Source organism: Rutidosis leptorrhynchoides, chromosome 3, assembly GCF_046630445.1.
Source record: "Rutidosis leptorrhynchoides isolate AG116_Rl617_1_P2 chromosome 3, CSIRO_AGI_Rlap_v1, whole genome shotgun sequence".
NCBI lineage: Eukaryota > Viridiplantae > Streptophyta > Magnoliopsida > Asterales > Asteraceae > Rutidosis > Rutidosis leptorrhynchoides.
In genome coordinates this window covers 630476114-630492071 of record NC_092335.1, presented here as the reverse complement: position 1 = coordinate 630492071, position 15958 = coordinate 630476114, and the positions used below count along the sequence as shown (strand labels likewise).

The 15958-nt window shown below is 34.9% G+C and overlaps 3 protein-coding genes across 3 annotated transcripts; 2 read left to right on the top strand and 1 right to left on the bottom strand.

Annotated features, from left to right (window-relative positions):
- The first annotated feature begins 2881 nt into the window (after positions 1 to 2881).
- Positions 2882 to 4045, top strand: LOC139899025 ((S)-8-oxocitronellyl enol synthase CYC2-like). The gene has a single exon (XM_071881832.1). The coding sequence runs from the start codon at positions 2882 to 2884 to the stop codon at positions 4043 to 4045; it is 1164 nt and encodes a 387-aa protein (XP_071737933.1).
- Positions 4046 to 4730: 685 nt separating this feature from the next.
- Positions 4731 to 13547, bottom strand: LOC139899024 (ABC transporter G family member 31-like). The gene is made up of 24 exons (XM_071881831.1): positions 13222 to 13547; positions 12503 to 12623; positions 12055 to 12143; positions 11277 to 11361; positions 10912 to 11068; positions 10717 to 10793; positions 10477 to 10621; positions 10049 to 10350; positions 9683 to 9964; positions 9296 to 9612; positions 9012 to 9172; positions 8762 to 8865; positions 8516 to 8672; positions 8388 to 8426; positions 8084 to 8205; positions 7673 to 8005; positions 6942 to 7232; positions 6779 to 6862; positions 6558 to 6691; positions 6237 to 6464; positions 5526 to 5697; positions 5347 to 5434; positions 5088 to 5254; positions 4731 to 4997 (listed from the first exon to the last, which is right to left on the bottom strand). The coding sequence occupies exons 1-24, from the start codon at positions 13545 to 13547 to the stop codon at positions 4731 to 4733; spliced, it is 4248 nt and encodes a 1415-aa protein (XP_071737932.1).
- A 941-nt stretch (positions 13548 to 14488) lies between these two features.
- Positions 14489 to 15607, top strand: LOC139902349 (uncharacterized). The gene has a single exon (XM_071884988.1). The coding sequence runs from the start codon at positions 14489 to 14491 to the stop codon at positions 15605 to 15607; it is 1119 nt and encodes a 372-aa protein (XP_071741089.1).
- Positions 15608 to 15958: the final 351 nt, after the last annotated feature.

The window sequence follows — 15958 nt, the reverse complement described above, 5'->3', positions numbered from 1 at the left end:
AAATTTCAAAAATAGTAATGTTACAGGACGCTACTGCTCGTATCCTCAATTGGCCTCTCTAGGTACCTATATGCACTGTTAAGGATAAAAGATAAAATTTGAAAGGATTATTTGTTTGATATTTCAGGTGAGATTTTGGACTTAATATCGTTAACAAGAAGTCTTAAGTTACAATTTCAATTGTAATACATTTTGAGATGATCATAATAAAAGTTGGTAAATATTTTTATTTAATTCCATCTATTTATAAAAACCGAATAAAATTTCTTGTTCAAGTTATCCAGAGACGATAAATATTTTACACATGATCATGTTCTTTCGTAATTGTTTCCGACTCTAACTGGATGAATATTTTTATTATGCTGCATACAGATTGACCATCATCAAAATATTTCCGCATGCATGATCCACATTGATATAATTGGAATCAGTTGTACTCTATTCACAATTATTGTTAGATGAATGATTAAAGTTTATTAACCACTCCCAACGGGCTGCATTCTGACCCCGCCCTTAGCTCCGCTCTCAAGGGCACCGTTGGCATTGTCTAGCCCTCGATTCGCCCTCGGCCGCCCTCACTTGGTCCGTGCTGAAACTTTTTCATGGGATAGCATATCTGAGGACGGACAATTGGTTTTATTTATTTGTACACACAACTTTAGAACTTGTAAATTGCTTTATTTAATGAATTTGGTGGGGTCATGTGATGGGAGAAAATATGTCATGGTCGGTATTGGTGTGTGATGAATATGTGATGGGGAGGAAATGAGGAGAAAATGGAGATAGAAAATTGACGTGATGTTGATGTGGCTGTTATGGGGAGGAAGAACGTCATTGTAGTAGTGGTCTGACACTCTTTGTTAGAGGTCAGAAGTTCGACTCCCTTGGACTACAACTTTGCACACAAGGTTATTCTCAGACCTTGAATCCACTCAAGGTCGCCTTCAGCGTTGCGGAGGCAGCGAGAGGGGGGTTTACTGGCCATGCCCTCGGATTGTCCGAGTTTTCTCTATGGCAACAGTTAGTGACGGGTTATGCAACTGCGAGAGACGATTGCGTGAGTGATTTAGTCTTCTCTGAATGATCTCAAACTACCGTTAAAAAAATAATCTATATTTGCAAATTTAGATACCATTAGTGCTTCAATTAAGATCCCGCGAATACACCTGTGTTGCACGTACGTATGACGTATCCTTAAACACTATTATTGAGTGCAACTTGGGCTTTTATACCTCACTGTTTACTCAAAGATACGTGTTCAAATACCAGTTGATGTATTTTTATTTTATCATCACATGTAAGAGTCAAATAATACATCAAAAATATTTTATGCATCCAGTTAAACAAAAAAATTAATTATTGTTTTGTTACTTGTATAAAAGATAGGTAGAAATCGTTTTAAACTTGTCTATATATATTGTTTTTATAAAAATTAAAAATGTAATATTTCTGGTGAAGATGTATTGATATTTGTGGCCCAAAATTTTCTTAATAATAACGTTAACTTATTTGTGTACGAGGAGCAACATACGTAGTATATGTGAGCAGGTAGGAGATTATACTAATATATCGTATATATTGTTCAAATGATACGAGAAATCGATGAAGTAATTAGTTTAGTTCATACATATATCGATTGAAAGTTATATGGACGTACATTGTATTCAGTATACATATTAACATATATACGCATAAATATAGTCATATAGATATGACATTGATACTATAGTATAATTTTTCATAGTGCATACTACATTTTCAGTCTTGTAAAAACTTCAAGGTATTGGCGTATTTGTAGTGACTCGACTTCTCATAAGGAAGGTTAGGAATTCGACTCCCATGTGCTGCAAAATATTTTTCTTGAAGTTCCCGTCCATTTCATGGGCCTCGGAGGTCTTAGACGTTTTGCGTTCGAACCTCATCCGAGGGGGTTTTACCACACGCGATGACCGTATGGATTCGCCGTGGGTGTTTCCTCCTTAAGGTCGGCAAGAGTATATTGGTTCGTCCCAGGAAATGATCGGGTGGGTGGGTTCCGACATTGCGTTAGGACCCCCTCCGGCAGTTGGTGAAATTGTGGGATCTTCGTCTTTCGAATCACCTATATCGTACATTATTGAGTTCGTGCGGGTAAAGTGTTAAATAGAGATAAAGTCGAAGGAAATGTGTCTAAACCTGATTTGATGGGCAAGAAGTGTTTTAGTGGTGTTGCGTTCGTGGGTCTTCGTTTGGCTCAACCGATTCTTTGTTAGCTTTTTTGGTGTTTTATGGATTATTTATAGTTCCTCATTTTCATTGTTTTTGATTGTATAAGTCGTGTTTGTTTGTTTCGTGGTTAGTCGGTTTAGTTGATTTAGTTTTTGGTTTTTCTCTTGTTTCTCTTCAGGCTAGGCTTGCTTGTAGATAGCCGTTTCTGGCTCGTCTTGTCTGTTAGGTTCCGCTTTCTAATTGCGACTTGCGAGCCTTGCTTGATTCCCTTGTATTATTCAATAAGTTAATATTCTTGGTTATTTATGTTAAAAAAAAATTCGCCAAATAAAAAAATTGAATTTTTAAACTGGTATACATGGAATATGTCTACAAAATCTATAATCCCATAAGTTTATATACTCTTTCTATATATAAAAAACTTAAATTGAAAACTAAATCTTCTAAAGATTCGAATTTACATCTGAGGTCAGAAGATTTTGAGTCGAAGCATGGCCACTAGCTTGATAATTCATGAATAATTTATTTAATGACAGTTGGTAAGGGTAAGGTCTAAGCTGGTTTAGAAAGTGGATTAGCTAACTATATATATAAACCCTTATGCTTCATCAATAGATATCAACCCAAAACAACCTCATAAAGCCTTATTGAGAAACTAAAAAAACCTCAAAACATGGCTGTTGAAAAGCTTCATAAAAGAATGAAAAAAACACCAAAAGATGTTGCTATCATATTTGGAGTAACTGGTCTTGTTGGAAAACAGCTTCTTGAGAAGCTACTTTCAAGATCGAAATGGAAAGTTTACGGTGTAGCAAGAAGGCCAGATACAGTTATGAAGATGAAATCACACACAAAAAACCCTAATTACCAATTCATTTCATGCAATCTTCTTGACCCTTTTGAAACTCAAATGAAAATTTCTCATTTGGATGATGTGACTCATGTGTTTTGGGTCACTTGGGCTAGCCAGTTTCCGTTAGATAGCGTTGAATGTTATGAGCAAAACAGAGCCATGATGTCTAATGCTTTGGACTCAATCCTCCAAAGAGCCAGGGGTTTGAAACACTTTTCATTACAGACTGGGACAAAACATTATGTGTCTTTAAATGGAGATACTAGTTTTGATCATCTTGTTAATAGTGTTTCTTACTATGATGAAAATTGTCCAAGAGTTGAAATAGGATGTAATTTTTACTATGGTCTTGAAGATTTGTTAACCGAGAGGTTGGCCGGTGCAGTTCCATGGTCGGTTCACCGGCCTGGTTTGATCATAGGGAGTTCACAAAAAACATTGTACAACTTTATGGGAAGTTTATGCGTTTATGGGAGTATATGCAAGTATTTGAATCTTCCCTTTGTTTTTGGAGGAAGAAAAGAGTGTTGGGAAGAGCAGTTCGTTGATGTCTCGGACGCTAGGCTTGTGGCCAAACAACAGATTTGGGCAGCCACAAATGAGTTGGTTCAGTCAAATAACGGGCAAGCATTTAATTCGATAAATGGTAATGGTTCAACTTGGAAGGATATATGGGGAGCGATCGGGGAAAAGTTTGGTGCGGTAGTACCTTGGGAAATGTTATCGGAGGATTTCACATTTTCGGGGTTTATGAGCGATAAAGGGAGTGTTTGGAAAGAGATAGTAAGGAAAGAGGGTTTGGTTGATACCGAAATGGAGGATTTGGCGAATTGGTATTTCTTGGACGCTTTGTTTCGTTGCCCTGTTAAGATGTTAGGGACAAGGGAGAAAGCAGACCGGCTCGGGTTTACAGAGAGATATTATGCTCTCGATTCGATATCATATTGGATTGATGTTATGAGGAAAGAAAAACTAATTCCGTAAAGTATGAAATATGTTGGGGTGTTTTTGTATTATTGTAATAGATTAGGATGTGAATATGGTTAATAGATAACTGAAAGGGGTGTATATGTAACTTTCCCCTGTTTTGTTGGAGGAGAATGTGGTGTACCACTAGTTATCTTTGAATATGAATATTGAGTTTTGACTTGTATTTGGTTTTTCAATAATCTTGTACCCCTTTCCATGGACATATAACATTAGATGAAATAATATATTTCTAATTACCTGATTTTTATGATCTTGTCCGGGATCAAAGATATTGAAGGTATCTTCAAACAGCTTAATCTAATACCTGCAGCAACTCACGAAAACGCGCTGTAACAGTTACGTATTAACTATATAACGCATACATATATATTCCTAACAAAGGAAGGTACTGATTATCATCATGTTATAATAATAAACTGCATCATAACATTAGTTAACGAGATATGAAACGATACAATTTGTTAACGTAAAACCTTTAAGCATAGAACGTATCGTGTTTGCCAAAAAGCCCGATAGTTAATGGAGATTATCATTTTCATGCGTGAAGTGGAATAATACAATAATCGCGTGATATGATTGTGCATGATTGTTGAGTGATGGAGCTTACTAATGCTGTCCTTGGCTACCTGAAGCTCTTGCAAAACATGGTGATGTTTGTGAAATGTGGGCCCGGTTTGATTCATCTTTTCTGGAAATTGAGAAATTTAAGGGAAAGCGCAAACACAAGAAAGAAGAAGAGGCTGAACCCAAAGAGAACCAAAGCTGAAAAACCGATAAACTCATGTTCAATTCCTAGTGTATCCTTCAGATAGCCTTTTACAGTTCCATGAAAATTGGGTCCCACGACTGTTTCTTCCACGTCACCAAGTTGAGATCCTACAAGACCTTTCAAGGTCCATGCGATTGGACATACGTAGTAAAACCATATCCACCAACCAGGTATTTGCTACAAAGACACATCAAGATCACTTAACACAATAAAAAGGTATAAAAACACTAATTAGAACTATAAGATAATTAAGGGACAGAAAATTACTGGTTTAGGGACAAGAAAACCAGCAAGAAGGTTCCATAACGAGTAAAACGCAGAAGAAACAACAGCAGCCATTTGTTGATTTGGCGTAAGACCAATAGCGACCATTCCATAAAAGGTAAAGTATGTGAATGTTAAGAACATGAACACAAGGTACAGAAAGAACTTTCCTGCATTACAAAAGTTAATTAAAACTATTAAATTTATACAAATATACAAGTATATTATAAGAGTGATGAAGCGTAGAAAATAACGATCATACCAGCCGATCTCTCAAAGTGGATCATGAAGTATGTAATAATACCATACACAATTGTCTGTGTGGCTATGTAAGGGAGCTCGACAAGACCCTGTAAGAAACCGAATGTCAATTTTATTTTAATCTTGAAATAAATATAAATTAGGTATAGATTTAATGTAGTAGCATTCTATTGAACTTACCTGTGCTATAGCATAAGGTATTGCAGAATACATTCCTGCTCCTCTTTCACGGTAAAACACTGTTCTTTCAATTGAAATAACGGGTTGCACGGTGGACGCATTATTTACACCAAGAAACAAGGTTGCGGTATAAAGCGAGCCTACAACCACCATCAAGTTGGTTGTATTGTTTCTGCAGATTGAACCAATTAACAGCAAATTTGGATGTTATACTATCATAACATATAGGAAATATACATCTATAGGTAACCCAAATATATCATTTTGTTTTTGTAAGTCACTAATTTTTGAAAACGATGCCACCCAAATTAGTATGTTGTTGCATGTATACCAACTTCGCATAAGAACTCACCGAAAAGAAAATGAAAGGACACAAATACTTGATCAAAATTATTTATACAGTACTATTTTAGTTTTTTTTTTTTTTTTTTTTTTGTTTAAATTACATGTGTTTTGTTTACATAATCAAAATTATTTATTTTCCAATTACATGATTATTTGCGCCCTTTTACATTTTACCACGGGTATCAGTCGAATATGGTACATATGGAACACCATACAAATTTGGGCGACTTACAAAACAGTTTTCAAACATTTGGAGATTGAAAAGATAAAGTAATATGTTTGGGTGACCTCCAAATATATAATCATAAGATATATGATCAATAAAATCATATGAAAAGTTAATAAAAACAAGAAGCAAGAAAATACCTTTTAGATCCAACGTCCCAAAATACAGAACCAACAATCAACGCACACAGAGTTGTAAAGATCAATCTAACAGCATTGTATTCTGGACTTCTCCAATACACAAGGTTCTGCTTCCATAAGCAAAGTTTGAATTGCGAAAGACTAGTTTGCGAGTATTTCGAAGAAAAACGTAAAGGTTCATCCCCAGGCTGTGGGGTACTTGTTTGCTGAATCAAAGCCTCGATATCTCTGATAGACGTAACATTCAGAAAAATGTAAAACAATCACATTGAATATATGTACAACTTTTTTTTTTCTTTTTTTTTTTTTTAAAAAGATTACCTGAACTGCGTAGAGTTTTTATAGATCACAGCAAAGTCCTGGCCGATTCTTTCTTCAACAGCAGGTGTAGTCATTTCAAGCATCCAATTTGCAGGATTATATTCACTTGGCATTGGTGAAATTCCATTTATTCTCTGCACACAAAAATAATAATAATTGTGTAAAAGTTCATCAATATGTAATAAAAACTATGGAAATATATTCGACTTCAGTTGCTATACCTCGAAGTAATTAATCAAAATATTTGACCTCTCACCTACTTTTCCACCGTAAATCACACGTCCGCCTCTTTTCATTAAAAGTAGCTGCAAATGATGAAACGAAAATACAGATTATGTAAAATAAGCGACTTTATAAATACTTAAAAAGGATAAGTAACCAAACCTCATCAAATGCTTCGAATATTTCAATACTCGGTTGGTGAATGGTGCAAACAACTGTTCTACCAGTATCAACTGTATTGCGAACAGTACGCATTACAATGGCTGCAGCCCTTGCATCAAGTCCAGAGGTAGGTTCATCCATGAATATTATCGAAGGATTTGCAACCAGCTCAACTGCAATTGTTAACCGTTTCCTTTGCTCAGTGGACAGCCCGCTACTGCCAGGCAAGCCGACTATAGCATCTTTTAGATTGTCAAGCTCGACTAATTTCATTACTCCTTCAACAAAATCCTACGCGATAATGCAGCATAAACCATAAGTTTCAATAATTCAGCTACATGAAATCGACTCATCTACTTATAAATGAGTCAAATCGGAATTTGTTTCGTCTTTGAAGGCCTAATAAATTGAACTATGATTCTTTTCTAAAAATATGTCACAACTCTTTTTCATGCTTATCATGGTAAGACTTTATAAATATTTTTTTGACTTTTTCTAATGACAGCCCTTAGGCTGTCGATAAGGTGCATTAAGAACTTGTAAAATTCAATAACCGACACTTTAAAGTCAAAGACACTTTAAAGTCAAAGGTAACTGCTAGTGCTATGTACGAGTCTTTTATGCGAAAGCTGTCGTTAGAAAATCTATATTTTTTCAATAATAGCATTTTCGGTCGACCCAACATAAGCTGTGCTAAGATTATCCGTTTTGACTTACTACTAAAAACTAACCCGTCTTAGTTTTTCGTCAACATCTGATGGTAGGCGGAGAAATGCAGAGAACAAAAGAGACTCCATAACTGTAACTTGAGGTGAGTGAATATCAGTTTGTTCAACATAACCGGCGACTCTGGCAAAAGTACTTTGTTCCTTTTTGAACCCTGATATATTGATTTCTCCTTCAATGTATCCACCCGTTTTCCTACCAGCAAGAACATCCATTAACGTTGTCTTCCCTGCTCCGCTTGATCCCATTAGTGCAGTAAGAACACCTGGCAGAAACACTCCACTTACGTCTGATAGAAGTTGCAACTTCCTTTCTGTTACACCTTCTAAAGCCATGTCCTGAAAAAAGGTAATTAGGATATTTGATTAAGTTAAGTGTTTGTAACTTAATTATGCGAGATAATGTTAAAAGTGTACCTTTGGCATGTCAACGAAGTAATTGACGTTATGAAAAGACATAGATAACGGTTTGAAAGGTAATGTCATGCCACGTTTTCTAGAACCAGTGCTTGAATTGTCGGGTAACAACTCAGTGTTGGCTGCAGGAGAAGTTACGATCCAAGTTAACATTTAATAAATTGTGTAATATATTATATATTACCTCCATCACAACAAATTAATAAAAAATATTGCGCATTTTTGGTGACAAATACAGTATATTTCTGTTGTAATATTTAAAAGGAGGCAGTGTAATACAAGAGCAACTGTAAGAGATATCAACCTTCATCTCCTGTAAAAACCACTTGTGCATTTTTAATAGCTGCAGTGCATAATAACATAGTTACAAAGTATCAGAAATATGTTTAATTTTAATTAAAGACATCCAAATATGAATAATAAAGTGCTTACGTTTAAGATAAGCCAATGCCAGTGTCACTATGATGTTAAAAAGAACGGCATAAAGTAGCAAGACGCCAACTCCAAGCCAGTACCAATATTTATCTGAAGGCATATCATGGATCTCAAGAACACTGTAACCGACCGTAGTATTTGTACCAGGATGCTTCTGTAAAGTGATAGAATCGGGTTTCTAATCACATAATCCTAAATTAAAAAAATAAAAACACGCAAATTAAAAAAATAAAAAAAACATACCGTATTCCATCTTGTGGCAGTGAACTCATTAACAGAAATTGCATTCTGAGCATATGATAAAGGCGAGACCCAATAGCCCCATACCCACCATGGCTTGACCATATCTGTATAAAGATACACAAATTCATAAATCACATTGTTCATGTAGATTATAAAATTGAAGTAAAAACTATAACTTTAGGCAAATCCATAAACCACATTTTCATGTATATATGAAAATTAAAGTAAACACTATAAATATAATTATTACCTTTAGGCATTATAAATCCACCCAATAAGAATATTACAAGCAAAGCAGCTGATCCGAACGTATTGGAAATTACCATATTTCTGGCAACTGCAGCCAATGTACGAAAGAGTCCTAGAGCCATCTGATGTATCGCGAACAGAACAAACATGAAACGAAAAAACCTGAGAAGAATATTATATTAATTCATAGGAGAACGTTGAGATTGTGATTAATAATTAATGATTAATGTTTATTGATTAATGATTAATGATACTGATTAAAACTAAATCCTAAGAATTTTAAACCTTGCTGGATTAGGGGAAAGGCCAACGCTGTAATATACTATAATAGACCATACAACAGCTTCAACTAACGAATATGGAACACGCAGTATCCAACTTGAAAGAGACCACGCCCATGCTGGATAGAAATTATTATCCCGTTGTTTATAAAATACGGGTAACCGAGATATCATAAGAGGGAGCTCAGCAAATCCGTTGAACATCATGTGAACAAGTCCGAAAAATAAGCAACCAAGATACAAGCTTCCATCCATTACATCTGTTGGGTGTAATCGTGTCCTTAAAAAGATTGTGCATGTAACAAATCCAACGAAAGCAACCTGTGCATGGTAAGATGAATTAACTTCATATAATGGTACAACTGAAACGCGAGAGATAGGGCATATATACCTGGCATGTTTTGAAAATGTAAAGAAACTTATGTCTTCTAATTAATAAAAATTCTCTTGAAAAACAAGCTTCGAAAAGCTTCCATTTTGATACACCATACTGATGTTTCCTTAAAGCTGATGCATGACCTTTCGATTTATCAAACGGAACAGAAAGCGATGATTCGAGAGACTTTCCATAAATGGAATCTTTGTAAGCTTCAGAGATTTTTGAAACTGGAATGTATTCATATGGTTTAGAAGAATCAGCCCAGTACTGAGCCTGATCTTTTCTTGAAGTGACCTAACAGAGTTACACGATACACACAATTATAAAAGAATACTTAAATATAAATAAGAAAAGATTGCAGATGCAGATAATATATACCTCTTGAAGAAAATCTGCAGTGCCTTTACGGCGAGGCTTTTGAAAACCTAAGGATTCAAAGAAATTTAGTACTTCTTCTCGAGGACCTGAGTATACCATGTGTCCTTCAGACAATAACACCAAATCATCAAACAGATCGAATGTTTCAGGTGCAGGTTGAAGAAGAGCCATCAAAACTGTGGCTTCCATTTGATGAACAAAATTCTTTGTGCACTTCACTATTTGAAATGTAGTTGAACTATCTAGTCCAGTTGATATCTCATCCATAAATAAAGTTTTCCTTGGCCCAACCACCATCTCACCTACAATACATACATTTTTATCAGAGCTTTAAATATATTTTTTTTTTTTAAAAAAAAAAAAAAAAAAAAAAACACTATAACAAAACCTTTAAATAAATTTTTTTTTTAAGAAACTGAGAGATGAACCTGTAGTAACTCTCTTTTTCTGACCACCCGAAACACCCCTAAGCATATCATTTCCAACTACCGTCTCTGAGCATACATCAAGACCAAGCACCTTCAGTATGTAATCGGTCGAGGTGTGGTGCCTTTTTCCAACAACAGATGATGCCTACTTAAAATATATTAACCAAATTAAACAAATCAGATACCAACACATATTGGAGAGGTATTATCAACAGAATACAAAACTATAAAACTATGAACCTTCATAAACGCATCAATTTCTGGATTCGGTTGTATTTTCTTTTCCTTTTCCAGACGGCTAAGTTCTCTCAAATTTCCTAGAAATAAGATATTTTCATAATATTATAATTAGCTTAATACTGATGATATATATTACCATGTATGGTAAGTGGTAACGGAAAGGACTAAATACAGTTGTTAATGAAAATGACAAACCTGAAAACCCTTCACCTTCACATCTAGCACCAAAATCGAGAGTTTCTCGTACCGTCATTTCCGCAATGTGGTTATCTGTTTGACTTATGTATGCTGAAGTCCTCTGAACGCAGAACTCGTGAAGTTCATGACCATTATATGTAATTTTTCCACTTTGCTGAAAATAATAGCATTTCATATTAAAGGATTATATGCCAATGTCTAAAAGGTAATGTGCTTGTGCTGTCTCAAACGGCTTCCATTTTAGATGTCAGTAAACAGGACCTTATGAAAAGGAACTAAAAAAGTTTATCACTGCAATGAACCTACCAAAGGGTTCGATATGCAGGAGGCAAAAAATTATAAGGCAAAACATGAAGAGATACCTTTAAGCTAGTATCAAGCTTCCCTGCAAGAGCTAAAAGCAAGGTGGATTTCCCAGAACCAGGTGGACCCAAAAGCAATGTCATCCTGTCCATAAGTCAAACAGATATGAGCTCAATCGTCCATGTTTTTTCAGTTCAGTTGCCAATTAACTTCATAGAGCATGTAATGGAATCGTAGGCACATTGAAATCAACTTAAACACATCCAATATGACCATTAAAGTTCTCAATAACACATAGCACCTCAAATTTAAAAAGGGGAATAAGAAGGGAAGAACAAAGTACCTAACTTTATTCAAAAATAAAATGTTTGATACTACTGGATAATCTCACCAGTTGAACTTTTTAATTTTCACCAATCACGTATTTCCAAAAATGAATAATCACCACAAGACACAAAATAGCAGAAACTAATCTATTTCAAAGTTTCTTTTGGTAAGGCTTCAAGTTTAAACAACACAGAAATAATAAGTAATCATAAAGAATACACATGCAATAACATTTATATTGAAATATCATTGAACGTAATCAACTCGTGTTCCTATCTCTGAAACACTAGAAACATATGAATTTCTGCAGGCGTTCATGCAGACCAAGTTCCCAAATATAAGTTGGATGTAGGAATGGTTGCACATCCAGAGTGATCATAAAGCAGATATTATTTGGTTTAATTCTATAACCCATCAACGTTATCTAATACATTTTGGTTACTGCAATGATATAAACTACAGTAATATTGAAAACGCTTTAATGTTATAGTCCAGCAAGAGATATAATACCGTCCAGGTTTTATAGAACCACTGACGTCCTTCAAAATAGTTATCCGATGTCTCCGAGGGTGAGAAATCCTCAATGTGGTTAACAGACGCTGAAATCAAGTGATAGTTTATAAGTTAAAATATATATGAAAGTTATTCTTAAATCATTCACTCCATATAAGAACTTACACCATCATTAATTACTGCATGACAAGCTAACTGTTTATCCAAAAGATCATTTGCATTATGCAGTTGTTTAAAGAATACTGAAAAAATCATTTGCATTAAGCAGATGTTTGAAGAATACTGAAAAAGATGCACTAAATTACGGATAAACATATCTCTAGGGAAATATATTAAAATCTACATCATTTCTTACTGTTAATCAGTGTTCTAAACTTAAATAATGTGTGGCACTACTTTGAATGAGTGAATGAAATGAAAGATATGAAGCAATATACATACTTACCTCAAACACGTTACGAATGTAATTAATCAAAGTCGGCAATGCTCTAGAGCCAACCAGTACATCTGCCTCAATGTTCAACTTCTCAAATCGAACTTCAACCTTCGGAACCTCCAATCCAACTCTATTGACAACATTAAAGCAAATAAATATATATAAAAAAGGACAAAAACAAAAACGCATTAACAAATTAAAGATCAAATCAATACACATCTAACCACTATCTATAGTTTTATACACATGCCTAACAGTATATAGTGCAAGTAACTATTAAAATTTACACCATATAATAGAGATGAATATATTGTTTTCAATATTAAACATATTTTTTTAGAGTAAATGAAACTAAAACAGCAACCATTAACATCAAGGAACATTATAGTAACTAAAATACTGATCGAATGAATTGTAAATCAAATCAATAAACACAAGTATTTCAATTTTACAGTTTAACATATTCTCAAGTACATGACAATAAACACGAATCTTCTATTTCTATTATTCCAAAATTAAAACACTCTGAAGTAAACGAAGCTAAAAAACCTAACATCAAATAAAGCTAAAATTAATAAATAAAATATCAATCGGATGGTAAATTAAATCAGTAAACATGATTATATAGTATTATATATATCTACTTACTACGTACTGTAACTAACACGAACTCTGAAGTAAATGACGCTACAAACATAACATCAAATACAATAAGTAAATGAAGGTACCGATCAAATCGTTCTTTAATAGCTGCAAGAAGTTTAGAATTATCCTGATCAGATGTAGCGAGAGCTTTTTTAACGATAAGTGAACGATTTCTCCGATTAAGTTTTGTGACGTCAACAGTCTCTAATCTCTCCGTACGACTAGTCGATCCAGTCGTTGAACGTTTAAGTAACGCTAATTTATTCCTTTGATCGATAGGGTATTGTTCAATTGCCGCCCAAAGTAACGCCGCTTGTTCAATATCGTCGGCGTTTGAACGCCGTGAAAATGAAAATGTATTGTGACCGCTTTCTACATCGAAGTATTCGCTTCCGTTTGAAGCTGCCATTGCGATCACGAAACCCTAGAAATATCTGTTGTGAATGAAATGTAATTTTAATTTTTTGAACCGAATGAAATATTGCTTTATTTATGTATAGATATCGTTATGGTTAGACGCTTACAGTTGGCCCCGGGAATTTTGAAGTACTCGAAATGACCAAACTGCCCTTTGTGCTGTTTTTACTTCTACTCGGTTTTTGCACATATTTTCTTAACTAAATATGTAAAGTATTTCTAAAATGTATATATGTAGATATAGAGCGGTGTAACTAGGATTTTTTTCACCGTGTCAATTTTTTTGTGCAAAATATGGAGATTTTGGGGGAAAAATTGAGGTTTTTGGATAAAATTTGAAGGTTTTTTTGGCAACATTTGGATGTTTTGGGACAAAAGTTGGAGAATTTTGGGTAAAATTTGAAGGTTTTGGGGTAAAAAAAAATTCACCGAGGGCAAAGTCGAATAATTACAAAAATTTTACATTGAAAATTGTAAATTTACAGGGGCCGGACGCCCCACCCTGCTCTAAATAATTTGGCCATGTATATATATACTTTTTAAAGGCAATATATACAGTATTAATTAATTAATTTTTATATATTATATATAAAAACTTAAAGAATTACACATGACGTCTCCATCTGTAACGAGTGCTATTGGGATGCGATTAGGAACTGGAAGGCGTCCTCACAAATAATGAAACTAAAGAAGATGGCGCGTATTAATAATAAAAATTGTGATGGTCGTGTCAAATACAAAAAATGTCGTAAGAAATCTATTCCGAAAAAATAGCAAATCAAGGAAATCGAGTGTAAGTCGTGGCATGGGGTTCTCGGTGGGGGGTTCGATTAATGATGTTGAGCTTAGGGAATTCGGCGAGGATATCGGCCTTAATTGGCCTAAACCTCAGTAAGTTATTCTCTTTCTAGTCGTTTGTTTTTTGTTTCAATCATGAAGATTCTCTCTTTAAATGTTCGAGGTTTTGGGGTTGCGGGTAAATTTAGTTGGGTTAAGAACTTATGTTTTAGTGAGAAACCGGATATTGTAGCGTTCCAAGAAACGAAGTGTAGAAATCTCAATGATTTTTGGGTTCACCAATTATGGGGTCGTAGTGATGTAGGATATGTTCAAAAAGACGCTATCGGGAATTCGGGTGGGTTGTTAGTTATTTGGGATAATAATCGTTTCAAGGTCAATTGTGTTGTTGGTGGTGACTTTTTCTTAGCAATTAGGGGTAATTGGGTTGGGTTTGGACATGATACTATTCTCGTCAACGCATACGGTCCTCATAGTGATGTTGATAAAAAGAAAATGTGGGAAGATCTTGACAAGCTTATGGCGGGGGTAGACTCGAGGTGGGTTCTATGTGGTGATTTTAACGAAGTACGTGACCATAGGGATAGGCTTAATTGTGTGTTTCATGAAGCTAGAGCTAGAAGGTTCAACGAATTTATTACTAGGAACAATCTAATTAAGATACCAATCAACGGGAGGAAATTTACTCGAATTAGTGACGACGGCACCAAGTTTAGCAAACTTGATCGATTCCTTGTATCGGATAGTTTCATCAATCTATGGAATGATCTCTCCATTAATGTTCTTGATAGAATGGAATCGGATCATTGTCCTTTGATCTTTCGTGATGATATAGCCGACTTTGGTCCGAAACCCTTTAAAATTTTTGATGAATGGTTAAACAAAGATGGGGTTGATAAAGTTATTGTGGAGGGATGGAATAAGGAGGTTCGGGGGTATAGGAAAGATAGTATGTTTCGTGACAAGCTTAAAAATGTTAAATCCGAGCTAAGAAGTTGGAGTAAGAAAGAATTTGGCAACCTTGATGATGAAATAAATTCGTTAAAAAATACTGCATTAAGTTGGGAAGTAAAAGCGAAAAATGGAACTCTATCGGAGAATGAGCGATTGTGTTGGCTTGAATCCCGAAAGAATTGGATTGCAAAAGAAAAAGTTAAGATAGGTATGTTAAGACAAAAGGCGCGCATCCAGTGGACACTTGATGGTGATGAGAACTCCAATTTTTTTTCACTCAACTATGAAAAGGAAGTATAACAAAAATAACATTAGAGGATTAAACATTAATGGCTCGTGGTGTGAAGATCCTAATGTAATCAAGTCTACTGTTTGCAAATATTATCATGACAGATTTAGTTCTACAAACTTGGTCAGGCCCAGTATCATGCTGAATTGAAACAGGCCCAATCACTATTCTGCCTCGATTCTGGGCCCTGCTCCCACTCGTGATTATGCTCATAACCTCAATCTAGCCCAGTCCACTCCTAACTCTTCTGGGCCTGTTCAACAAAATGGGCATGCTCAACCGACACAAGGGCTTGATCTTATGTCTATTTCGAGTGAGAGAGCTGATTTGTTAGAAGCTAAATTTTCCGAAAGTGAAGTGTG